Source organism: Anser brachyrhynchus (assembly GCF_964034855.1).
Source record: "Anser brachyrhynchus genome assembly, chromosome: 2".
In the NCBI taxonomy this organism is placed as follows: domain Eukaryota; kingdom Metazoa; phylum Chordata; class Aves; order Anseriformes; family Anatidae; genus Anser; species Anser brachyrhynchus.
Genome location: NC_137695.1, coordinates 22,328,025 through 22,355,272, shown reverse-complemented (window position 1 = coordinate 22,355,272; position 27,248 = coordinate 22,328,025). Strand labels below are relative to the sequence as shown.

The 27,248-nt window shown below is 40.2% G+C and overlaps 1 protein-coding gene across 1 annotated transcript in view; it reads right to left on the bottom strand.

Moving 5' to 3' along the window:
- Nucleotides 1–27,248, bottom strand: part of CUBN (cubilin) — a 142,519-nt gene that overhangs the window by 65,044 nt on the left and 50,227 nt on the right. Inside the window, exons 28-31 of the mRNA XM_080581470.1 lie at nt 23,942–24,101; nt 14,376–14,557; nt 7,463–7,637; nt 5,587–5,768 (exon numbers count right to left, since the gene is read on the bottom strand). Coding sequence (XP_080437596.1) covers nt 5,587–5,768; nt 7,463–7,637; nt 14,376–14,557; nt 23,942–24,101 — 699 coding nt within the window. The remainder of the gene's footprint in view (nt 1–5,586; nt 5,769–7,462; nt 7,638–14,375; nt 14,558–23,941; nt 24,102–27,248) is intronic.

Below are 27,248 nucleotides of genomic sequence, written 5' to 3'. Positions count from 1 at the left end.
TAATTTTGTTTCCTTCCTCTTTGTTTCAAAATCAGGAAGAGAAGAATAGTGAAGTTAAAACCAATGAGTTTTATCTGAAGTGACATCAAAATTATGAAAACAAAAACAAAACACACATACACAAAAAATAACCACCAACCAACCACCAACAACAAGAGGGGAAACATGGCTCAGAGTGTCCCACTAATCTTTTGTAGCGCTCCAGCAGATGTGATTCACTGTGTTTGGAGCCATGGGCCACCCTCAGTGATGAGCACTGGAGGCATCAGCACAGTTGCATGCCCCACAGAGTAAAAGCTTTTGGGCCAATGGGCAGCAGCAAGAGTTGACTTAAATTCCTGTTTCAGCATTAATGTCCTACATGACTGCAAGCACACCATTTAGTATAACCCGTGACCAGCTTCCTATAGCAAAATTGAAAAAAAAAGTGAGATAATGACACTACTGAAAGATAGTTGCTCGGATGTTAAAAGCTATATATATATATGTATATATATCTGTATGTATATTATATATATATGTATATATTATATATGTATATATGTATTTATTATATATATATGAAACCCCACTTAGAGCAAAATAATGGCATTGGGTTAGAAGAAAATCTACTTTTTATCAATATTTTCTTCCTTTGCTTTCAAATGCCTCACATCCCAGCAAACCTGTGCAATGTAGCACTGATTAATTAAAAAAAAAAAATCAGCTAGACTGTATAACACAATGCAATGTTTCTGCTTCCAGTATTGAAATGACCCTGAGCACATTAGAGAAAAAAATGTACAAAAACGTCAGCTGGGAAAAAGGCGGCCTATCTCAAATAAACCTCAGAGCCAAGCAACAAAGGACAAAACTCCTGTTTAATCCACTGGCATATCCTACTTAGCCAATGCAGTATTCATGAATTAAACATTTGCCCTTGGGCATATAACACTAGCAAGCTGTGTGGGACCTTGTGACAGAGTATTAAGTGTACTGCAATGCCTATACAAATGATTACCTTGTAAAGAGAGCCATGATATCCATTCATTCAACCTTTTCTTCTCTCTTTGCATCTCGCCACAGTAAGCTCTTTAATACGTACTGTGCAATGTTTATTCTTCCACTGTACATATATTTTGTATATAAACCAGATTGCCTGGAGTTAAAAACCACAAGCCATGGAATGTGGTAAAAAAAAAGCAATGACTAAGGAAATAACCCGTAGGAATCAAGGTTCTGTCCTTCCCTGGACATTAGTGAGAGGATTTTATCTGAAAGCTAGAGTTGAGAATAAGCATTGCTCTCTGACAGAGAACAGAGAGAGGGCCATATTACAGTTCATGCAAACTTTTGGTTTTGATGATCTGTGCTGCTCTGCACAGCTGAGGATCTGAACATTGACACATGGACTGTTATGAGACTCTAATAGTTAAGCTTTCTCACTAGGGAGGATATTAAGAATGAGTAATGTCAGAGACTAAGCAGACATTTCATTCCAAGAGCTTTCTGGAAGAAAGAAGTCTTTCTTTGGTAATACTGGGAGAAGAGCATGAAGTCAGAGGAATATTTTCTAAATCAAGTGTATTTGCTGTTTCTGGGCAGCTTGCTTGAAGAATAGTAGTGTCTCCTCCTTCGAAAAAAAACAAATAAAAAAAATTCCTAGCCTTTATACTTGCTAAAAAACTGATCCAAGCAAGATGTAGCTGCCAAGCTGCCACAACTCCTAAGAGTTGCTGCTGTAAGTTAAGTAGGAGCAGTTGCACATGGATATTTTATCTATGCTCCATCATATTTGCTCACCTCCCATTTATTAGCTTAAACTGGTTTTCAGGGAGGATTTCAGTCTTGAGTCCTGATCAGAAACCACAACATTCACACACTAGTTCAGGAAAGTTGTGTCTCTCTGCAGCTTCTTAAAGTTATTTTGAAAACATCTGAGAAATGCATTTCTGTGGCTGTGTGAGTAAAGGAAAATGATGCATCCGCTGACTTAAAAGCCAAGTTTTCCTTTATATCGTGTGTAGCTGCAATTTGCTTTTCTCTTCCCTTTACACAATGAACATAACTGCATGATTCATTGCCGCCTTGCTGAAATGTGTCCTGCATTTTGCAAAAGCACATGACAAAAAAATTATTTTTTTATCTTCTCAGCCATGAGAGCCTCCCTGTACAGGGGGGTTCTAGCTGCCCTCTCTTGGAATATTGTTTCTGCCAGCATTTGGAATAAAGCAAGTCATAACCTTCTCTCTAGCTCCCAGAAGTGTACTTTTCTACAATCCTCTGTACTAGTTGTTATACTGCAACAGGAAAGAAAAATAACATTTACTTAATCAAGGTACTGAGAACTAGTAACTATTTCTCCCACCCCTTTTCAGTGCCTTGTGCTGTAAGTGATGTCTTTTGAGCCATATCTTCACGGAGTCTGCAAATAACTGAAACTCTTGCTGACCTGCTCTTCTGGCATACCATCAGCTAGAATACTGCTTAACTATCAGGGCAAAAAATACAGGAATTTCTATAAGTTCATGATTTCTTTTCTTCTACTTTCCTTCAAAGAAACAAATTTGTTTGATGTAAGACACACTCTCCAGATAGAAAGACTGGTACACAGACAGAAAGCAAATATTTCTTCCTTATGCATGGTGGCACCTTCTCAAAGACCCTAGGCTTTCTACAGAATATAATCAAGACATATAAAAGACCAGAGGAAGACAAAGCTACAAACCCACATTTAACAGATGAAGAGCTGTTCATCTGTTCTGAGAACTGATAAAGTACAGAAACTGGAACCACCTAAATTCAGGGAGCGGACGGTGAACGTGCTTTTTGGTGGCCCGGACTGCTCTCTGTGCACACCGTCCATTTACTCTAGAGGGAGCTCAGAGCAGTTACACCACGGGTTACAGTTACGGGCTTAAAACTACTTTGGCTGAACCTAGACCTGTTCTGCTCATCTTCACGTGTGAAATCATAGAGCAGAATTGAAAAACGCACTGGGCTTTTTGGAAGTGCAATACAGCCAAGAAGCAGCAGACATGAATATCTGCCCCTTCCATTTTGCTCACATAATAACTGTGCAATGGAAAACATTGCAGGAAAAAAAAGATTTTCACGTGTTTCCCATAGAAAATAATTTACAGTAGAAATATTTAAGAAGAAATAATAAATAAGGGCAGAAACCAGAGGAAGAAGCTCAAAGAACAGGCAAACAACACTGCAGCTATGCATGACATGTTGAGTCATAACACGAGGCAAAGTGAGTGGGTCTAGCTGGGGAAGGATGAAGGAAAAGGACATTGGTACGCTCAAGGGTGGAGAGGAGACCCAAGAGAACTTACAAAGCAAATAAAATCCATGTCAATAAGTAAAAAATTCAGAAATATAAAAGGGTGGGACCACTGTGTTACTCATACACAGTAATTGTTCCTATGTTAGAGAGAGAAAAACAATCCACCAGCTTCCTTAGCTGCCCATATTTTCCGTTTATGTTTCTTCCGGAATGCAATTCCTAAACCGTTCACAGTCAAACATCTACTTAGCTACTTTCAGATAATCTCTGTACCCTAACTCTGTTTTCCTATAATCATGCAAAGCATATACCAAGCCTTGTAATGAGATGAACACAAATCACATCCAGGTGTACAAAACAAGCAGTTTTCAGCTCACTGGCATACCAAGAAGAGAAAGAAATCCCATCCACTCCTTTCTTGCCCCGCTGACCCACCTATACTGGGGCTGAAGAGCTATTCCCAGCCTCATGCCCCAGAGCCCTTTGTTATCTCTTAGTTTCAATTCAGCATTCTCCACATCCATTTCCAAACTACCCTCCGCTTGGTGAGCAGTGATTGATGCCTGCATTAAACTTGCATCTCCCTCCCTGTTCGCATTGCTGCCTTAGTCGTGTTTGCACAGCTGGGGCTGATCAGCAATTTCCTCTTCCATCATTCCCCCAGCAAAACAGAAAGCAGAAGCAAATATCAGGTACTTGTAAGACAGTAGAGGAAAGGACATATTGCTGTACTGCAAGCTTTGCCTTGTGCAAAGCCATTTCCTCTGCCAGCTGAAGGACTTTTGCCTTTCAATGACTAGAAATCCAGTGCCCACATCCAGCCTATAAGGTTAATGGGAGCTGTGCCTATAACTGCAAGGAGTTCACAAAGCTGCATACTCTACAGAGTATTTTAGATAGATGGATACGTTCTTTGGTATCGGGTATAAAACAAAATTGCATATCAGGTCTTTTCAGAACTTAGCCCTTAATTTGTGGGTGTTTTTGTTTTGTTTTGTTTTTGTGATAGTGTTTTTTTTCGTGTGTGTGTGTGTGTGTATGTCTTTGTGTTTATCTTGTTTGGTTTTGCCTTTTGTTTTTTTTATTTATTTTTAAAACTATTCATATTTTTGTCAGGCAATATGATTTTCTACTTTGGTGTGATATGACAGAAGACTGACATATTTTTCCAATAGATTTTCCCTTTCAATAATCCCCCGATGTAGTTAAATGATTAAATAAAATAACATAACCATGCTTCCCTATGCTTCAGAACCAGAAAAACAAACAAACAAACAAACAAAAAAAACACTTTTACTGTACCAAGATGCTTTGTGGCTAAACGAAATCTCCAGTTCTGCTCAGCGAAGTGGGGACACGTTTCCTTTTTTTTTGATTCAGTCAAAAAAGCTTTACGAGGCAACGCTGTTAAAACTGGTGCTGTTTTCAAAAGGGTCTCAGTTCCTGCCAAATTGAGTTCCCTCTGAATGACATTTTATCAAGAAGAGGAAAGCTGGTTGGATTTTGGGCTACAGCCACTGTGCTTTATCTGACTGCTACCGATCACGCATGCCTTTGTACTGAGAGAAGTGCAATCTGACATCTAAGGTCAGGATTTCATGTCCCTGCTCCCAAAAGGCCAAGTGGAGAGTTCTTAGTTGTTGTGCACTGGTTGTGCAGCAACTTGAATTTCCATGACATCAACAAAAGCTCACAAACCAGTAACAATGTGCAGCTTTTAAGAGAGCAGTGTCTCTAATGAAGCAATTAAACAGACAGCTAAGGAGCACCTGAAAACACACAGGGTAAACATAAAGAAAACCAGCCAGCCCAATTTCCGTCCGGATATAGACCTCCCTCCCTCTGTCCTGAGAACAGAGTGTGGTCAATCTGCTCCGTAAATGTGGGCAGCCCATCCTATGGTTTGGAGCAAGCTGTGGTAAAGTGCACTAAAATTAAAATGGGAAAGGGTGTCATAACAGCCATCTATATACAGGGTTATTCTTTCAGTAATACCTAGAACACACTCCCTAAAAGAAAAATGTGGTGCTAGGATGTGGCATGCATTGCTTTCAATAAAAGATTCTTCCAGCTGTATGTGGGAACCTGGAAGAATGCAGATATGCTTTTGTGAAGTCTGCCTCACTGGTGAAACAAAGGGAGGTTGCAACTAACCAAATTTGAGCCTTAACTCGTCAGTGAATAAACACAGAACATGACTATGCAACTAAGAGCCTGAAACTAACTGCAGTCTAAATTGCACAGTAAGCTTCCTCTTTTGCAAGCATTTCACCAGACTCATTAAGGAAATGTTTGAAATTTCTATTGTTACTTACTGCAACGTTGTCATAGTTACACGAATGGTGATCTTCAATGTCAAAATCTGTGAAGTTCAATAGGATTCTGTGGCTGTAGTCAACTTGGATGATCCAAGAACAGTCTGTGTTGTTATTATAAGGCTCAGGATAGTTTGGAGAATGGATTTCCCCACTGGTAGCTTGGAAAATACCACCGCAGCCTGAAAAAGACATAATCAGTTTTTATCCCAACAGCTCTTTTATCCTTAGTGAAATTCCACTTCTATTTTTTAAACTAAGGGAAGAACACCTCCATCTTTATATTTTCTGCCTTAAACTTGAGCAAAATGAGTGCTCCAACTATTGCAAGGCCCTGTCTGCAATGAAAATCAATGGCAAATGATTACCAGGAAAGCATAACCTTATCACTATTGGTGAATATGCAACAATGCTTTTAAGTAATGTTCCTTTCTAGCCCCAGGGTGGATAGTAGATGACCCAAAGTTCGAAACACTAGTGCTGGTATTCCTCTGCCTGAGATATTAAAAAAGCTATTTAAAATAGCACTCATATGAATGCCGCAGATCTTTTACACATAGGTGACAATGGCTAACCTAGCATACTGCGAAAGTAAGGACAAGGCCTAGCTGAGAATAGGGGTTAAAAAATAAAAAATAATCTGAAAATATCAAGACAGTTAGGAGTTCCACTTTCCCCACGAGCAGTAAAACAATTTCAAGCTTCAAGTTTCTGCTTCTTTATCCATGTGGCCGAGGGCTTCCTGAGGACTCTAGTTCAGGCCCAGATATAACCAGAACATGCTCCAGTGCTCATGAATATCTGAACAGCCAGGAACGATGGCTCCTGTGTTGGAAGTGCCAGGGCTTTCAATAGGACTAACACAAACAAATAGACTTTTATGTGTTGTAAAGGGATAGAGGAGGATGAAATACATAGGGACGGCTGGAGACGGAGACAGCCTGCTGGAAGGATAAAAACTATAGTGTTACTGCGTTCTGGTGAGAGGGTATTCAGAGGCTAGAGGGGGGTTGGAGTACAACAGGCAAGATGTAAAGAGATGAGAAAGCTTCAGGGGGCCTAACTAGAAAAAATAAGCCGCAGATCTCGGAAGGGGATTAATTCAAAGGACTATTGTAAACTGTCCCTTTATTAAAAAAAAATCTTGTGCCTTTCTCACAAAGTGAGAATGGAAAAGTATAAACCTTGACAAGTGAATGAATCAGTGTGCTTAATCAAGCAAAATGCAAGAATTAAAATCTGCCTCTCCTCACTTTTCACTGCAATTAGTTACTGATAATTAGCCTTTTCATAAGAACTCCCATGTAGAGACATGTGGTTGGATCTTTTAAGCATGTCTCGTCTTTCACTGATTACCAGTAAGGCTTTGAACAAATAATCACACAGGGGATGGATGAACCTTATAGAGTTCAAGTATTTACTAATCACTCCAAATATTTGTGGAGTTCACTGAGTACTCCAAGTAAATCCATATTTTCAGATATTTTTCACTTCATAATTTAAAACCAAAGCTAATTTAGCTAATCATTCAGCTAATACATGACTCTTTGTGAGGGGAGGGGGAATTGCTGCCATGCAAAATTTCTTTTCTGATTACAGGAATGTCTTGATTAATTTCGTAGAGAAGAAACCCCCAACAAGGTAGGCAGTAACAAAATATATATGTAGGCCTAGGTTTGAGCTAGTTAGATGATTTCTTTCTCATTTATTTTCTCTGGGTGTTTTCCAATATTTCTTAGTGTGACCAAATCCAGTAACACTCCAATTCACCTTTAGCTTTTAATCCCATGCTGTTTGACTAATTTACATGCTTGTGTGGATGATCCTCAATTCTCAGACTTCCTGAATTTCTTGTGGTATTAATCAGTACACTCACCACCCGGATTTTCTTGCCAGGAGGCATTGAAACCTCTCCCAGTCACTGCTGCATCTGTCTTGAAACGGACTACAACTGAATTGCCGGTACTGGAGACTCGCAGCGGGTTCTGTGCTGATCTTGAAATACACAGCTGGGCTAGTCTAGGAGAAAGGAAATCAGGGCCACCATAGACCTAAAAATGGAAGAAACACTGTCAACATCTTCAGAGAGGCTGTCTGACATGCAGAATATGAGATAAATGTTTAGGTAGGATTAAAAAAACTTCTTGTAAGTATTGAAAGTGATTCCACATTCATAAATGTAAAATGGCTGTGAAAGTTTACTTGACATACAAATACAATACAAAATACTGGATGATTCCAAAACAGCCTTGCATTAAATAAGAATTTTCTGCTTTGAGGGCTTTGCTGCATTCTTCTTCCCCCATCATTCCACAGTTAGCACCTTGTTTCTGTGGGGATGATACAAATATATGTATTTTTTTGGTGCTTGTGCAGACAAACTGTATTTATTTGCAGGAACTTGTGCTGATGTTCTGCACCCTTTACGTTTAAAGGCACAGTTAAGAACAATTTTTTTTGTTCTTTTTATTTTTTTAAATTGGGACTAAATTTCATCACTTTCTAATAAAACAAAAAACTTTGCAATTTATTGACTTCAATGGTGAAATCAAAATCCAAGCCACAGAATTTTGGTCAAGTAAACTACAATCTAATAATACTTTATGGAAACAAGGATAGTATCATATATTTGCCACAGAAAAAAAGGTTTTGACTTTCAAGAGTTGGCATTTCTTATTCAGAAAAGTGTACCTCAGGCAGTTATAAACCAGAAAATCTCAACTCTGTTGAACATCATTGGCAGTGTTGTGTACTTTATATTAAATTTTATACCAATTCAAGTGAATCTGATGGCAGCTCTGAAGCCTTGTTAATCCTTTTTTTTTTGTTTTCCAGGAAGGATGGGGGATTTTAATTTGAGACCATTTCTAACTGGTGGAACTGGATCTTCTTCCTCAATCTTCCCTCACATCGCTGAAGAAAACACACATGCTCAGCACAGTTTTCAAAACCAGACATCATTTTGGTGCCTAGTGGCTTGTTGCATGCTAATGAAATGTCACCTGAGACTGGTCTCTGCCTTCCATTGGGATGTCCCTCATGAGGCAGCAGCTGCAAAAGACAGCTTGACAGTAACCTCAAATATGAAAATTGTTAAATACAGACAAATAAGAGTGTGCTATTGTCCTTCAGCAACTGAACTATCAATAGGTAGAGCAATAACAGATATTCTGCTTGTATCAGCATATATTACGTAATAAATCCTAAAGCTAAACTAGAGAATGGCAAGTTCTAACAACAAAAATAGGGAACAGGAAGACGGGTCAACAGATCCCATCAAGATTTTCCCACTAGTAACATCCTAAATCTGCACCAATATTTTCTTTGTCTCACAAACATGAAAAAGGTCAAAAAAAGCAACCCATTAATCTCTCTCAGAAAGCAACAGTGCTGTAGGAACCAACCTTCTATAAGTCCCTTTCACTTCTGATCCCTTCTGGAGGAGAGCAAACTCAGTATTTTAATAAGCTCTGGCCAGAAACTTTTTAACTTCAGAAGAAGTTTGTGTTCTGTCCAATCTATATATCTGAGCAAGACTTACAAATAGCTGAACTAGTCCCACCATCTCCAGGGATAAGTGTAGTGCATTGCTATGTAATTTCATTGATTGTGTGCACACTAGCTGCTCACAGTGCCTGCCATTAAATATACAAAGAAATTTTAACTGGAAAAAAATATTGAGTGACTCCAGGGTTATGTGGCACTTCAGAAGCTGAAGCTTCCATCCCCAGAAAAAAAAGAAGGAATTAATTTCTTTGTGGTCTCTTAGATGTTCAGAAACTGTATTTTATTTTAGTGGCTGATTACACAGGCTTAATAGCCTAAATATTTTAATTTTGACTGAGACCAGCAATTTTTTGTTTTCTGCAGGGAGTCTGCGTGGCTTGAATGGATAATGGCTCTTCTGTCCAATTGATCCTCTCAAGGCATTCAGAAGTCAGAACGGATGAAATCACAGCTCAGATTAAGACTGTAAGGAAGCAATCACAGTCCTGGAAAGAAGCATGCTTGTCTGCTGGAAGCTCAGTGTCTTCAGCAAAATGTCACTGCCGGGCTGCTTGTGAGGCCCAATGACAACTGCATTTGTCAGAAGTCTGTACAAAATGTGAACTTCAAAATGTGTTTGTGGTATATCTCTTTGTGTCAGAGTAACAGCATGGGACCGAGCAGGAACACATGTTCTTAATCAGCTAAACCTGCCCAGAGAAGCTGTGTGGCAGAGGAAACAGCAGGACTTTCTAATATGCATCTAATATGCATCATGGACCAGCCTCTCCCATCGCCCCTGGTGCTCCCTGCAGCCATCTGCACACCACAGGCAAGGAGACCAAACCCAGCTCTGACATAAACCCCGCTGATTGCTAGTATTACCTCAGAAATGAGCGTGGGCCAAGCTGAACACTTATAGTTAAAACTGGGCTGTTAAAAGAGAATTTAGGATGGGGAGGAAATAAGGATGGGAATCTGAGTTTTGTGGGTTTCCTTTACATTGTTAGCTGTTCTGCAACAGCCTTCTGCACAATTTCAAAATAAAGAGCACTAGTCAAAGGCACGTTCCTTACACTTAGGAGTGTATTTCTTTACTCCTTTATGCTGGTTCGATTAATCAGATGGTTTCACAAGGGCTGGAGCAAAAACAATTTAGAGTGTTTCCATGACAAAAAACAATAAAATGTTACTTTTGGCTACAAAGAGGAAAACCAACAGTTACCACATGAAAAAAAAAAAAAAAGAGGGAAAAGAGGATTGATGGAAAGAATGAATTCCAGGGTGTGGTTCACAAAGAGTCACAGGATATCTGAGCTGCAAACAGATAAAAATGAAAATAAAAATAAAAACATTTAGTTTGATCACAGCAACTGATCCTGAGATAAAATAAAGTTGGATGGCATAGCAGGAATGCAGGACACTGTCATAAAGCCCATGGTTTTAATCTGTTCTTATCATTTGCTTCTGCCCCGTTAGCTCCATTTATTGTTAACAGTCAGCATTCCAGAGTTATGAGCAACAGAAAGCTGTTTTTATGTGGTTGGTCACCCTCATGACACAGATTTTCTGGGAGTAAAACTGATCCTTGTTCAGATATAACTGCCAGCAAAGAGAGAGCCCAGCTTTGATAGAAAATCAACTTATATTAATACCTGGTGGTTCTTTATGAGAAGAAATGAGAAGACCAAAGCATCTGGTAAAGATCTGGAAGTGCGGTAGGTTTACAGGGTTCATAGAATCATAGAATGGCTCGGGTTGGACAGGACCTTAAGGATCATCTAACTCCAACCCCCTAGTGGGATGCCACCCACTAGATCAGGTTGGCCAAGGCCCCTTCCAGCCTGGCCTTGAACACATCCAGGGATGGGGCATCCACAACTTCTTTGGGCAACCTGTTCCAGTGCCTCCCTACCCTTACAGTGAAGAATTCTTCCTAATGCCTAGTCTAAATTTATCCTCTTTTAGTTTGAGACCATTCTCCCTGGTCCTAGAGGGTTCTTTCTTTTTCAGCTCACTTCTACATCTTGCTGTGTCAGCACATTTTTAAAGTTTACAAAACCCTGGTAAATATTAAGAAAAATATGTCATAATTCAACAACACAGGTATGGTCATTTTTCTCTGTATGTGTTTTCAATAGAAGCTCTTAAAAATATTTTTAACTCTTTCATTACATCCAAAATGATGGCTTCTATTTCTATAAAACATTTCTAGAAAACAGTTAAAAACAACTTAAAATTTGCTTCTAAATGTTTGTGAAAGGAGTGGAATCTGGCAGGGAAGAGAGAAAGACAGACTGCTACCATTTCATGAAAGAGGCAAGAAGGACGCTTAGGGGAACCTTTCAAACTCTTGAGTATGCAGAAGTCACGGGGAGAACTGAGGATTTCCTACACAATTTTTTTCCATAACTTGTCTTAGTGAAACATATGGTAGGAAAGGGATAGTGACATGAAAGGGACAGCTTTTTTAGGAAGCAATGTCAAAGGGAAGGAAAGGGAGACTGGCTACATTTTACGAGAATGAATATACATCAGAAAAATGTGCAAGAGAGAAATACTCACAAAACTATGGTATAAGAATAAAGCCAGCAGGAAAGGTACTGTGATGGGAAAGATCTCTTGGAATTTTCCTACAATTCTCTGCCAGGTGGAAGGGAAGAGGGAGTTTCTAAGCAAAAGCTAAAAGCATCTAGGTCACCAAACCTTGCAATTACTGGAACATTTTTTATTACAAGATAATGTTTTGGAAGAACAACAGAAAAGAATACAATCTTTTGCAATGTTCTAAAAGTAGTTTTCTTCTTTCAGAGAGTAGAGAGACTTAACCGGACAGGGAGGGACAGCAGGGTGCAGAGCTACTTTAGCTCTGATTTTGACTTCCTATTAAAACTGGAAAGTTATTTGGCTTGAAAGAAAACAGGAAGCAGTAGAACTCACTATTCAGAGATAAGGAAAAAGTGAAATCAGGATAATAACTATGAAAAAACGTAGACTTTAAAACCCAAAGAACTGATAGACAGGATACTCTTGGGAAGATAGTGTGAGGGTGAAAAGAATACGGAACCCCAGTGATCGCTGAAACGTGGTGTGTGTCAAAGGCATACCAGGAACCTTGTTCTTCCTAGCACTTTCCAAACTGTCATGCGTGTGCTTTTCAGACTGGACATATGTAGACAACTACAGAAAAGAAGACTACAAGATAGAACAGCTTCTGAAAACAGTTAACCACATTCTTTTTTTCCCACTAAAATGACTCATTGTTTGTTCTGTGCAAACTGTATCAATCATGCTGCGAATGTGTGATTTTATAACAAAAGCAAGAAAATATATATATGTGGCAAGTTACATAAACCTCTACCAAATGCCTGCAGTTTGGAAGAATAAACTGTTCACTGCCAAACAGAACCTTTGATCTTGCACTAAGACATGAACCAATCTTCCTCAGTAATTTGATTTATGTTAGTTTATCTGTCAGCAGAACTGAGACAGGTGTTCGGAACTGGATGAGCCAAGGCTAGGAGACAAATAACCCAAAGGCATGCCAGTTCTGAGTGCAGAAGTGCAGGAAAATTCAAACAGCAAGGTGGGCATCTGTGCTGATGAATGAGGAGGGCTGGAAACAAGTAATGCATAGCAACTAAATCTGAAATGGTAAAGAAAGAAAACACAAAACCTAAGGTCAGAGACATGAAGCAGAAAGCTGTAGGATCCTCTTAAACATCTCGTTTGAGCAATTGTGTCAGTTGACCCATTCGTTAGACTTTAGGCCAGCACCTCTACTAGTCAAAAAATTGTTAATCACATGGTTGCCAGCCATCTGTAATCTCAACAGATCCTGACTGCTCCTGGGTGACCACCTGTAGGAGTAGACATTGTCCTTGTACTATCCAAGAAATGGTCAAACATAGTAGCCTCAGATTTTCTGGCTATTTAATGGATTTCTCTGGGCAAGAGAGCAATGCAACAGACTTCATCAATACCCAAAACAGCCAAAACAGGACATCTACCTGCAGGGACTGGTGTCAACAATGTGGTACACAGTCATACTTGCCAGTGCTATTGAAAAAAAATTCATGGAACAACTTCCTTACATCCAGATCCTACAGAAGCCCCAAAGTTTCTAGGATAGTCAAAATACAGTGTCCATTTGATAAAGACTTCAGCTTCATTGCTAAGCTGGAGAAGACTGTTTTAGGGCCAGAAAGCTAGAGTTAAGTTATCCAACTCTTCTAGTCACTACAAATGTTTGTAAGCAACAGTCTGGCCTTTGGGTACTTATGACCTGCTCTGGGATGTGGGTTAATCTTCCAGGAGTGTTGATGATGAGTGTGCACTAAAGGCCATAGGCTGAAGAAATCAATGTTACAAAGGTAAGAATAGGCAGCAGTGAGTATAGAGAGGTGCTGTCTAGCTGTATGCCAGCCTCACATCACATTACCCATCAGAAGAGGAGAAGAAAGGTGAAGTGGTACAAGATCTCTCGATCAATCTTGTGGGTCCATTAGAAAAAGATTCAGATTTCACCCAGGTATTAACAGCAAAAGACCCAACAGTTCCATTAGTGATATCCAATGTCTCTAGTGAGAGCCATCTAGAAGATCCATCATCTGAACAATTTCTTCCTGAAAATAATTTCCCTTCTTCCTACACCGGAAGTCTATTCAAATCTATTAGCTAGGAATTGGTCACCTAGCTGCTTCCCAACAGAAACACAAAGATGTCACATATAAAAAGACCATCCAGTCGTCTAGGTCTCTTAAAGGTCAGTAAGCCCTTAGAAAGGAGGGTCTCTTTTCCCCTTGTTATACCATCCTAAGATGACTAGAACACTGTTTATTCTTTTATTTTTTTTCTTTATTTTTTTTTTCTGAGTACATAGTTTTCAGTGCTCAGGATTATAAATCTCCCCATTTCCTTGAAAGATCCTACACAAGGCCTCACCTTAGCTATCCCCTCTGTGATCCATTATCTTTCTTTCCATCAGGAAATTTTATATCGACGACACAACACCTTCACCCAGTTCTTTGTAAAAGATGGACTTTTTAAGAGTGAGTTTTTCAAAGCAGTTTTGTCTCATATTATGAGGTACATAGAGGCTACCATCATTATTAAGGCATACCCACACCAAAGGCATAAAAGTAAAAAGAAGTAAGAGCACTATGGCTTCTGTGACATCTGTGAAACATAACCCTAACCACAGCAGAAATGAGAAATTGCAGTAAACTATTTCTTCTGCTCCTGCAGAAGACAGAAAAGCATATAATTTGTGTATTTTTGAAGACTAAATCTAATACTCTTACCTCCAAAACATCATAGTCGCAGTTTGGGTGATATTCAATATCAAATTCCTGAATGGTCAGTTGAATGCTGCTACCAGGCGTTGTGTGAATGTACCAGATGCATTCCCTATTGCTTGGATATGTGTTGGGGTAGCCAGGGCTGTGAAATGATCCGGAAGTGCCAGAGAGTTCTCCTCCACAACCTGATAACAGAGCAAAGCAGCTTGTCAGTGAGGGGCTCTGGAAAACCTCACTGACAACTCTGTAATGAGGATAGGCATAAGCATTAGTTTCATGCACAAGTGTATAGACTGGGCTTGATGGTCTTCTCTGTCAGAGGGAACTGAGGTCCAGCAGGGAGGAGAAATTCAGGAACGGCAGGCTGGACCTGCTGGCACTGCCTGTGCCACTGCCTGTGCAGTAAGCACTTCACCCTCTGTTTTGCCATGCTTCTTGCTTCTCGCCTAAGCATCTGCTTCAACAGCTGAAGAAACTGAGGCACAAAGCAAAAAAATATTCAACACTTTTTGTTTTGGCCTCTAACTTTGTTTCATTGGCTCTGAAAAGCTGAATCAGATCCATCCCTAGCTGTTACTGACCTCAATGAATACACAAACCAAGTTATCATGGGAAGGGCTTGCTATTGTTGTAAAAATGCCATTTCCCACTGATTTAGAAATCATAAAATTAAAGACAATGTAATTTCCCTCAGCCCACTGAACATGGTTACCAGCTGCCAAGTCACAGTGGATGAATTGCCTTTCTGACATTTGGTGGGTTTAACATTCTTTTTTATTGAATTGTAACTGTGCAATTGTCAGACATGCCATTCTTGAAAAGTTATGTATTTTCAGATAAGAAATTACTGCCCCAACCCCACTCGCCAGACCCTTAGGTGATAAAATTCTTGCATATTAAAAGCTAGATTATATGGACCAAACAATGGACCAAATGCAGGCCCCAATTTGACAGCACAAAGTAGATGGAACACCTGAAGCTGCAGTTTTATACAGCATTTATGCATATATAAATGCTGTACTTGCCTCCTTTGGTTTGGTTTCCTGGGAAGACGTTATCACTGACACAGTCCCTAGGTGCCGGTGTCAGTGGGGTGAGAAGGCACAAGAGTCCTTTCTAGTGTCAGGAAAAACTAAGGTCAGCTACATTCATCATGAAACACCACCTTTGCAGAAGCCAATGGAGTGGCTGTGTATTCATCACATGCAGAAAGCAAAGAAGTTCTGCATTTGTTCTGACTTCATGTGTGTGTCGCTCTGTCCTGCAGCAGCATTTTGTTTCTCTCCACATCGCAGGGCCTCAATGGCTTCATTTAGGCACTAGCTAATCTTTTGCTAACACAGCTTTTACGGGGTCACTCGAGCTTTGTAAGTAAAGCCCACACTCCATCAATCTCTCTTGCTTCATCTCCAGAGGGAAGGTTCTGTCACACAGCAAAAAAGACCCAAAATACTTAATAGAACCAGCTAACAAACCATGAGCTGTATATTCCCTGAGGCAAAAATTGTGGTATGCCAGAAGTGATAGATAGTATCAGAGCTTTTATTTAGAAGAGACATTTTATAACATAAAACCAATAAACTATCCCCCTGATCTGCTCACTAATCCACACAGAAATGCAAGACTCCCTTAATCTCTATCAAATCTATGAATAATTTGCTACTTGAACAAGGTATCTTGACTCTCCTAGTTGCTCTCCTTAACACTGTTTTTTCTTCAGGAAGCTATAAATCAAGATCTTCAATTAAACACAAATATTTTTCTTTACTCCTTATGTGGTAAAATTGCAGTTGTGAAAGAGTGGCTGCTAATCCCTGGCAGCACTTGCCATAATCTTTACCACGGGGTCTTCCAGCTCCTCACTAAAAACTTGAGTTTGACTCTGCCACAGCTGGCTCTGATGCCTTCTAGGACTGCAAAATGCAAATCTATGAACGAGCAGTAGTTCTGAAAAGGAGGAAAGCAATACGAGGCTGGTTTAAACTAGACAAGAGCCCTCTAACTGCAGACACGAGGAAGATGTCTCCAGGCACGCCAGCTGTGCGACACGGATCTCTGTCACGCTGCATTATCCAGTGCTCACAGGAAATCTGCCTCTTAAACCCAAGAATACCCGCAACTGAACAATAGTTGTCTATAGCCCAGAAAGGACTTTTCACGGCTTAGGGTGACCCTACAGGTGAACTGACGCAGGCTTAGCTCTTTTTTGTCTTCCTCCCCACCTCGCTGCACGTGACGCTCTGTCACGCTGCCGTTTGCCCTGCAGCCACGAGGCTGGTGTCAAGCTACAGAAGTCTCAGTCAAGGAGTAAAAGAAGCCTCAAAGTGTAGTTGAAACTAATCCTGCCTTCTATCCCTCTGGAGAGACAAAAACAACAGAAGAAGGTAGTACAATTGCTTCCCTGAAGCCTGCTGGCACCGTCAGGTACCTGCTAAGCCCTTGGGAGTTTGCTATCCAGGAACCTTCAGCAGAGAGAAGGAGAGGAAAGCGGCTTCAGTGTAACTCACAACCCTGTTTTTTCCCCCAGTGCTTTCAGAAAATGGCTTAATTTTCCTCAAAGGAAACCAGATTGTTGTTTGTTTTTTTAAACTGGGGACTGAAAAAAAGCATGTGGGGAGAGTCCTACAAGTGAATTTGCAGGGTGCGCTACTCTCTTTCCCTCGGCAGCAGGAATGACACGGCCGCTGAGGACAGAGCAGAAGGGAAGGCTGCCTTGCCAGCCTGGGAAACAGAAAGATTTCCCAACGAGCAGACTTGCACGGCTGGGCTCCTGAGGGGGCGCGGACAGGGAGGCAGGGGAGTTTCAGCAGGCACGAACAAAGCCAGTTGCTATTTATCTCAGCCTGAAGAAAGCTGGGAACATTTTAAAACTAAACAGGCAGTTATGACTCAGCTTCTCCTACTAAGAGTTTCCTGATAGCCACAAAGGCTTTTTTTTTTTTTTTTTTTTTTTTTTTTTTTTTTTTTTTAAATTTCAACCCGAAATGGCTCAGAGAGCCTGTGTGCTGCAGTTTGAGGCCCAGAGCTTTCTGTAGCCCCTGCAGGTAGCGTTCAGATTAGTCATGCTCTCTCCAAGAGTGGTTTATATTTTCTCTGAGCTCAATCAATATTCTCTGGATGAGGCTTGTGAAGCCCATGAATAAGAACATCAAACTGTTGTTAATGTGCCATTTCTTTTCTTCCAGCTACAAATGTTCCCAGGAAAGGTTTTCATTAAATAAAAGGAAAAGCAGAGGTAAAGCTCAGATCTCTGTGATTCATTTCTTACAATGAATGTGCAGAACTTATCTTGCCAATCTTTTATTAGTTGTTTGCAAACTGAAATTGCTTGAGTTTATGCCCAGGTATTTGCTGAATAACACCTGAAAAAAGGACCCACCGTTCTTTGCAAATATGTGAACTATTTTGACTGACCTGCACATGAGAGCAGAAACCTCTGTATCAGAGCAGAAATGTAATACCTGAACTCTCTGGCCAGCTGGAAGAAAGCCTCTGTATTATGTTTAGGCTCTTGTATGGATGAGATAAGAATCATTTCTGTTATGCCTTTTTTTTTTTTTTTTAAATATAGATGATTTTAACAAGATACTTACAAGAATAGTTCAGAGATTGAATTTTTTAAAAGTGAATTTAGAATTTGATCCCTAATTTATTCAATATCTTCCCCGTTTTCATTAGACACAAAGTTCTTGTAGCATTATCCCTTTCTTTGATTTCACCACAGATACAAGCAATGAAGGAAAACTAATCTGTAAGTATTTTTCATATTATTTGTGCATTACCGATGAAGACAAATTCTCTTGGCTGAGATGCTTGTATTAAGCTTTGAAATCTGTCTTGGCTGATAGCTCAAATTATCAGAAAAGATATCAAAGAAATTACATTCATTTAAATGGTGTTCAGGCTGAATATATACACATATATGTATATGCATATATATTTACACTCATAAATATATGTGTATATATGCATGGATTTTGCATTTAAGAGGAAAAAGCAGGAGAAATGTCGGTCCTGTATTTTGAAACACACAGCTTTATGTACCCTATCCTTTTCCTATTTTTTAAGCAAGCAAAGAAGTAAGTTTTTATTTGACCTAGAATGTAACTCATAGAAGAGTAGCCTGCCTATTTATTCAGATGGTGAAATAGGAAAAGTTTAGATTATAATGTAATCATCTCAGCTAATTAAGCTTATTCCATTGCTGGCATCACCATTAAATGAACACAAACCTTCTCCCAGTGCTTACATTGTTTGCAAAAATCACATTATATTTTGCTTCTATTAAAATAAATGGAGTTTTTGCTGTATATGACAACAAAGGAAAAAAAATAAGATTTGGTGTTTAGGGATAAACAAAAATGAGGAGGCAGAACTTCTAAATTGCTGCATAACTTCAGATCTCATTGAAACAACAGTGAATTTGAAACCATTCTGATCCAAGTAGAACATCTTAAAAAAAAATTCACAGCACAGAAATGCATGGTCTTGCTGTATATGGACTGCTATATGGACAGCTGTACTGCAGAAAAGTTTCTTGCAGCTGAACTGCATTATGGCATATGCTCAGTTTCTGCAGACATTTTGCAGTCATTTTGGAAACTTCTGCCTTGCAGTTAAACTGAGAAAAAAAAAGAAACGAAAGAAAAAAAGGGAGGGGAAATATTGTTTTAGAAGTGTAAAGGTCTTGGAATTCCCTTGAAAAATGCTTAAAACAACTACCTAACCTGGTGTTAGTTGCTAGGACGTCAGTCAACAAATAGAAAGCTCAGGAAACATGTATTTGGTGTTTTTGCTTTTCTCTGGCTAAAGTCTTAGTAGTCATTGAAGATTGTGCAAGGGATGATTTATAGATGTCTTACCATATTACTGCCTGTCTGGTTAGCAGATGGTGTTCATTAACCAAAGAAGAATCCCTATTCTCATAAATAATTATAGATGAATACAGAAGTAGTAATCTGTGGAAACCTCTGTTATTTGCAAGGTTTTCGGATTTATTCATGGCTGTGTTTTAGCCACACGTTAGAAAAGTCCCCTCCATAAACCTTAAAGTGAGTTGACACTGTTCCTGTAAAGTCAGAGTTAGGGAAATGAAAGGTTTCAGGGTTGTTCCATTTGTTGTGCTCATACTGAAATATTTCAGTAAACATTAACTGATTGTAGCTGCGTGGAGCACTTAGAATGAGCCTGTACAGAGTGAGTCTCTGTACAGATAATGGAGTACAGAATGAGTCTGTACTACACTAATACTTGCACGAAGCTTGACTTGGATTTGACTCTGAAATCTTTTACTCTTTTGAGTAGATTTATTTCATAGAATATTATCCAACGGAGCAAGTGGGATATTTTTTATGGTGAAGCCTTATGCAAGAGAATAAAAATTCAACTGAGAAAACTTGTCGGTTTTTTTTTTGTTGTTTTGTTTTCTCCTTTCTGATTTGTTAATTACTTCTGTAGCTTTCATTATTATTGTTTTATTGGCCTCCTGAGTTCTTGTATTTTCTTCTATATGTTCCTGTCTGATATCAATGAGATGGATATTAGATAAAGGTAGACTACAGGGACCCAGGGACTTAAAGGCGCATTTAGGCATGTAAACAGGAGCTGAATCCTCCAAGATACTGAATGTCCACAGTTCCTGCATCAGCTGCCTGTGTTCAGTGTTTAAAAAAAGGCCTTTTTCTAGCTCTCAGGCATTGATTGAACAGTTTAATGACAAGCATTGTAAGAAAAATTTAGCCTTTATTCTTATATATTAGTCAGGGAGGGGAGGCAGTGGGGGGAGGTGAGCAGCCTGCTGAAGGAACAAAATTTAATTCATCATCGTGTCTCACAGAGAACATGTTTTTTAATAGCCAGACTGCAATACAAAAAGCCGACTGAACCCGGTACACCCCCAATTCACTGCTCAGGACTTTAAAAGATCAGATCCTGTGCATCTCAGACTTAACATGACAAAAAGACACTGAAAAGGAATAGTCATTTTTGAAAACTGAACTAATGGTGATTTGTCCAAGGCTACACAAGAAATGGACCACAGAGTTAGGATTCAGGCTCAGGAAATCTAGACCTTAGCTCGCTGATTGACCGGCAGTGCAATAGCAATATTCTCTCCAGCAATCCTAATGGATGTCTGGCAAATATCTGCAGTGAATGGCTTCTGCATCTTAATCCAGCATGCTTCTGTTATGCTTCCCTGAAGAACTAACAAACTATTTCACATTTTACCTGCAAATACACTGAAAAACAATCTTTAGTTATTGTATGGCTTTTAATAGCTTTCATCTTCTGAAAATATGGACTCGGTGTAATGAAAACTGCTCTTCTCATGCACTAAGAGGGATTTCTCCACTCCCTGTCCATCCGTTATGTTTCCCTAGGGAAATCTAACAGAAAGAAGATGATGGCAAAGGAAAAGGGCAATACTTTAGGGCTACATTATTCATTTCTCACCAGTATGCTCTGCTTCTTTTTTAAAGGGGAGTTAATGTGTCACAGAAAACAGAACAGCAGACACAAATTTTGACTATGCTGAGAAGAGCCGATTAAATTCATAAGCTCTACTGACAATGAAGCAGCCTGATGAGCAAGCTTCCAATGAAACACTGATCTATATCTATATATAAAGCAGCCAGTGCCTACACACACATTGCTTAATAAGGTAAGTGACAGGTCTAGGAAATATGTCTTCTCAGATAGTGACAGTTGTCACTGGTGTAATTTTGCACTGAGAGACCTTTGACCTTTTGGCCTCCTGATTTTTTTATTTTTTTTAGGACAGCATTCAACTAGCATGCCATCTTTGCAACATCCAGCCTGTTAGCAAGAGTTTGTTCATTCTCAAAGGGCCAATATATGTCCCCAAATATATTTGCCTGTGTTAAGCTTCCGAATAAGCAACAGAACTGGAATAAGCACCTTGCAGGGTCAAGCTTTCCTGTGGTGAATCAAGACTCCTGAGGCCCTGCCTGCAGAAGAAAACACTATCAATTCTGGCTAAATCAATTCTATATCCTGCTTAATCAATGGAAGCCCTTCAGGCGAACAGTGTTATTTCAGAATCAAAACCACTTTTAAAATGAATTCTTCACACTTCAGCTTTCTTTACAAGTTAAAATTATGTAAGACATTCTAAATATAAATAGCAGCATTTCCACAAGATCAGTTACTCATTATGCCTTTGGGAAAGCCTGAAGACTGGGTTTCCGTCAGCAACTGAAAAGCAGCAGCTTAGTAAGTGGGAAGAACAGATGCAAATGTTTCAATTCTAAATACTTCGTATTCGTGTGGTGTCTGCCTGCAGGGGCTCCTCATGTCAGTTATCAATGAGGTAAGCTTTTGGCTTGTTGTGATCACCTCATAACTGCTAGCAAAGCTACCAGAAAGAGTGTCTGAAGTGAACTGTATCAGGCACATGGTGGCAAACAGAAGTGCTGCTCTCTTTGATTACCGAAGCATGTGAATGTTGTTGATATACATCTCATAGATGCTTCGCAACTGCCAGCTGAGGAGCACATGAACAGCCTGAGAAATAGTTCACAGGAGCTTGAACTCCAGAGCACACATTTGTCACTTGAGTAGAAGTAAAATCTCTTTCTGAAAATTTATATGGCCTTGTTATTTTCTTGTCAGGTGAGATGTTATTAGACCCAGGTTCAGTTTCTCATAGGGATTTGCCCTCAGGGAAGAGGGGACCTGAATACTTCACTCCGAAATACCCAATTCAAAGGCAGCATCTGCTGCATTCCCCAGTAGTAGGGGACTTTCTTCACCAAGCTTTTTTTTTTTTTTTTTTTTTGTGCATTAAAAGATCTTCAGAAGGCAGAAGTGAACATAGCACCTGGACCACAGCAACGTATCTAATTTTATCCAGTCTAAGGCAGCAGTATACACCCAGACAATGTAGCCATGAAGGGCAAGAGGGCTACCCATATTTATGTGTCACCAACCAAGAAAAAAAGGAAATGTCTGCAACATACAGAAAGAAGACGACTGCAGTCAGCTCTGGAGGAACTTGCACTCGCATTACAGGCTGTCAGGAGTCACAGCTGTGATGTGCAGAGCCTGCAACGACTTCCCTAGGAGCCAGCCCTATCTGAACCCACTCATCCTGCTCTGCTGCTCAGACATGGTCCCACATTAGCAGTCTGGGCTTTGTTTCATGCCCAGAAACAAACAGAGGGGCAGTGCTGGCCGACAGAGAAGTGAATGTGTCAGTGCAGAAAAGGAGTGCGGGGGGAGGGGGTAGGAGAGGGCTGGAGAGTCCGGGAAATGATTGTGGCGGGGGGAGCTGGAGGGAAAGAACAGAGTGCTTACCACGCAGGCAGATCTTGGAAAGCTTTGAGAGCTTTAGAAAAGCAAGTTAACCCAGAACCATGGCTACTGTATGGAGCTGATGTCATCTGGCTCTGTGCATAAAAGCCTCCACTTTTTCTCCTTTTGTGTGGTCCCAGAATGACATCACCTCGGAGCACAAGAACATACCTTTGTGCTGCAGCACTTCCCCTGCTGGCTCTGCCACACATCTCACTCCTCCCGCTTACGTCCCTCCTTTGCCCAGAAATGCTCCCTGACCTCCACTGAATGCAAAACAGCACTGTCTAGTCAGAGAGAGCCTTTTGGGAGCCCGTGAACGCCAGCAGTCCGTGGTAGCACAGAGGAGCTCCTATTCAAACAATGTATAGCATGCCATACACCTCAGCAACCCGCAGTAGGGCCTCTGCAGCCGATTTCAGCTGCTTTACAATGCTGTCAAAGCTGAATGGTGTGAACTGATTAGACAGACAGGGCAACTGTGGCTATTTAATTATTTTCAAGGTTGAATCCTCTTTCATGGGGTGTACAATGGCATATGATTTAATCTTGTTGCAGTCCAATATTGCTGTTAAGTAAGTAGAGTGAAGAAGTTGGGTTTGTAGCCTCACTTAAGAAGTGTACAATCATTGTACAATCACTAACAGATTGGTTTATAATTGGCATGCATGCCTGCCTATTTAACGAGGCCTGTGATGCTCTTTGTGACATGCAGCACAAGAGAAAAAAAACCACCCAGAGCACATCCTGCCCAATGTTATTTCATGCAGAGAAAGGAGGGGGGCAGAGGCTGGAAGGTTGGAAGTGAACGCACTGCCCAAGAAAACAAACGCCACTAAAGAAAACTAGAGAGAAGCCAGCAGAGAAAAAAAAAAAAAAAGGAAGTCTATGAAGTCTATAGGAATCAGGCAAACTGAGAGCTGAGTGTTTCCTATTAGGAAGTCCAAGTCCCCCTTTAATGGTGTATATCTCATCTTCAGCACATAAATTCTGAAGATACACCTCATCCTGTGCCTATTCCTTTAGATGAAAGGGTATTTTGCTTACAGCCTGTGATCAGGTAATTGTCAAAGGTGTAGCATGTGCAGAAACATTCACTGAGAAAGTATTGAAGCAATTATGAGTAAATGCAATATTTTCAGTGCTCTAATGGGTTATTTCTACTTAGCTAACACAGGAGTGCCCTAAGCTGGGACTCTACTTTGTGTACAGAAAAGAAGAAAACATGCTTTCCCTGAAAAACCTGGTTAACTTACCATTGACATGCCACAGCATCTGGAACCCACTTCTAGCGTTCAGTCCGTCAGAATAAAATGCCACATGAAGGCTGGTCCCTGTGGTGCTCCCTGCCAGCGGGAGAGACTGTCCACAGAAAGTGCCTATCAGGTTGGATCGTTCATCAGGTCCATCATAGAGCTGAAATGAAACAAAGAATATCCCAGTAGGTAATAAGCAGCTCCCCAGTTCTTAGTGTTTTTCATAAGATGTTGAAGAAAGCAGTGAAGCTCCAACGCTGCTACCATGACACAGCAATATCAGCCATGGGGAATGTGGGAAGGCTTGGATGAAACAATGACCATATGCAACTCAGTATGTCTCAAAACCTGGCTGCACATCATGTAGAGCAGGAAGGTCTTGCTGTTTCTGTTTTGGTGTGTATTAGGGGTTGCTGGGGAAGAAGATAAGAAGCAAACACAACGACGAACTGAAATAGAAAGAAATAGGGGATGTCATATGTCCGATTTTACCATGCGTCTAGCATATTCAGTGTCTCCAGAGCCTTTGGTGATAACTCAGATTATTTACTCATTTCTGTAAGACTGCACTCAGGTGATTTCAGGACTGACTGAACTTATGGTGGACTAAACCAAGGAGTCAGCATCACCAGAGCCTCACAGTGTAGTGACGACAAACTGAAAACAAAAAGCATAACAAATCCTCAAAAACCACAAGGCAAAATTCACGTGTTTGTTTATTTTTTTATGTTCTTATGCTTGTGTCCTACTTTGGAGGAGAAGTGGAGTCATGATTTCTGAACTTTTGCACCTAGAAATACTTTACGTTTTATCTCCAAGTCATATTCTACGTGATTGTATTTTGACAGTCAGAGTGTTGGCAGATGTAGCCAGCCTGAAAATCTTTCTGTTCCCCAAACACAAAAGAGAATTCTTCCATCCTACTCTTGAAACACTAATGCTCTAAAAAAAATGGAACAAATAAAATGATAAGGAAATATTCCTGCATTTAAATCTTGAAATCTGAAGCTAGTCAGATGCTCAAATTCAAATAAAAACACTTAAGACATGTTTTCATGGAGTCATAGCGGGTGTCCTGAGCTTTTGAGCCTCTTCACATCAGTTGTCTCCAAACAGGTTTAAAGGTTTTTTCTCATCCTAGACAGTGGATACGGCACTTTTTTCATATCCAGTAAGTCACACTGAGTATGCATCTATGTTCTTCACGAAGTATTGCAATGCTCAGTGTCATTATTCAGGGGGAAAGGTGTATAATTTTTGCAAACCTGGTAAAAAATAAATATAAATAAATTGCATTTGAATATGATATCAGATTGCCACTTGTTGTCAAGTTATGAGTTGCTTTACTATTTCTTTTGTTCCTGTGATTCTGAACGTTTAGAACAGGAACACTCCTGTTTTTTTACCACTTTGCTGCAGTTCATCCAATCTTCTGTCTCACAGAAGAGCACATCTTCCTAACACAGCCCAGCAAATTACTGGCACAGAAACCATGTCTGAACACTCTCATTGTGAGTTTTTGGCATGTTTCCTTTCAGAATTTCAACAAAAACTTTTCTCTGTTCCGAAGCCATCACCATAAAATTCTCCCCACGCAAAGAATCAAATCTACGATCTCTAGATAGACAGCCAAGGTTTATTTATCTTTGCTCTCCACTCAAATCTCTTTTCCAAATACCTCTGGTTCCACTAACAATTCGCCTACATTGAATGCTGATAGTATGGAAGTGTGGTATTACAGTAAATATTGACTAACCACGCTAGCTACTTCTTTTGCACATTTTCCAGCACTCACGTATGGTAATCAATAATTAAGCCCTCAGCTCTTGTGTTCAAGATGTTGGTCTTGCAGAACTTTCAGAAACTGTGTTGTTGATTTAAGACATAGTTGGGGCCCAGAAATCTACTCAAATGGTTTCAAGTCCTCAAACTGACAGTCAGGTTTGAATGTCTTTTTTCAATAAAAAATAAATTGAATGTAGTTCAGCCAGAAGTTAGGGGCAAATTGCAGGAATAATTCTATGGTAATATTCCATGGCCTGTTTTATGGCTTGTGACCCTGAATATTTTTGGTTTTCAATCCTCTAATGCCACGAAATGCCCAGAGCATGAGGAATGTATTGGAACTTGAGAACCATCACTCCATGGTGAAATCTGAAAAGCCTGAAAGTTTCTACTTGCCGACTGATTGCTGGTAGTTCTCGCAAAGCCTCAGTCAGATGTGTTTGGTAATAGATATAAAATTATCATAGAGATTAGATGTTAACAAGTTGCATTCATCTGCATTCTTTTCAAATGTAAAGCTTAAAGTACCCTCTGACAAACAGATGAGCTGTCCCATGCCCAGCATTACAGTTATGACCTTCTCTCAAGCCAGGCTGAGACCTTTACACATTCTTTTATGGCTTAAGCTCAGCAAAATGAAGTAAGTCAGATCCAATTAAACTTTTTAATAGTGCTACTTCCTTCGATGGCTTTGTGGTATATACGACTCATTTGTGTGGCTTCAAGCCATGGAAATCTTACACCAGAAAAATGTGAATGGGGAAGAATGAATCAATGTGGAGACCATGAACCTGAGCTCTGAATGAAAGGCAAAGAGACACATATTCAACGATCAGCCGTTAGCTTGGGTGATTACAAATGAAAAACTTTCTAAAGAACTATGGACTAAATCATCCCCAGAAACTTTCAAATCAAAACAAAAAAAAACAAGCTTCACGAGTCTTCCGTAACTTTGAATCATCGGGGGAGTGTTATTTTTATCTAAGGCGGCGAGCGTCACATTTCTGTGTAATTTGCCCTGAAAACAGCCAGTGGGTTTTTCACGACACAAATAATGGTTACCATGGCAATCCCTTCATGCGGCGCTGCCCCGTGGTGCTGGGTTCAGGCCGGAGTTTCACAGGAAATTCGAGTGCCTGGCCAGCTGTAACTCATTGAGAGAGGCAGAGCCACCGCCGCTAGAATTACAGAGGGTTTTTTTTCAAGCTGTCTTTCACTTATAAACGAAGGGAACAGCTGTGTGTTTCCACAAAGCATTCTGAACTTCTAAAACCACATCTTGCTCTCACACAAATACGGGCAAGTGAAACCGAAGCTGAGCGCGCATCTCATGGGCCACAATTTCTCTTCTGATCTCCGAGGCAGTGTTTCTCATTTAAGGGCCTGCTTTGTCAGCTGTGCCATCCGAAACTGCTGCAAACCGGGGGGAAGTCCTTCCCCAGGCAACACGAGGCATGGCACTCCCTCCGTCTGTGCAAGGCTAGCCACTCCAGCAGCATACTGGCTGTAGGACCTGGGCACT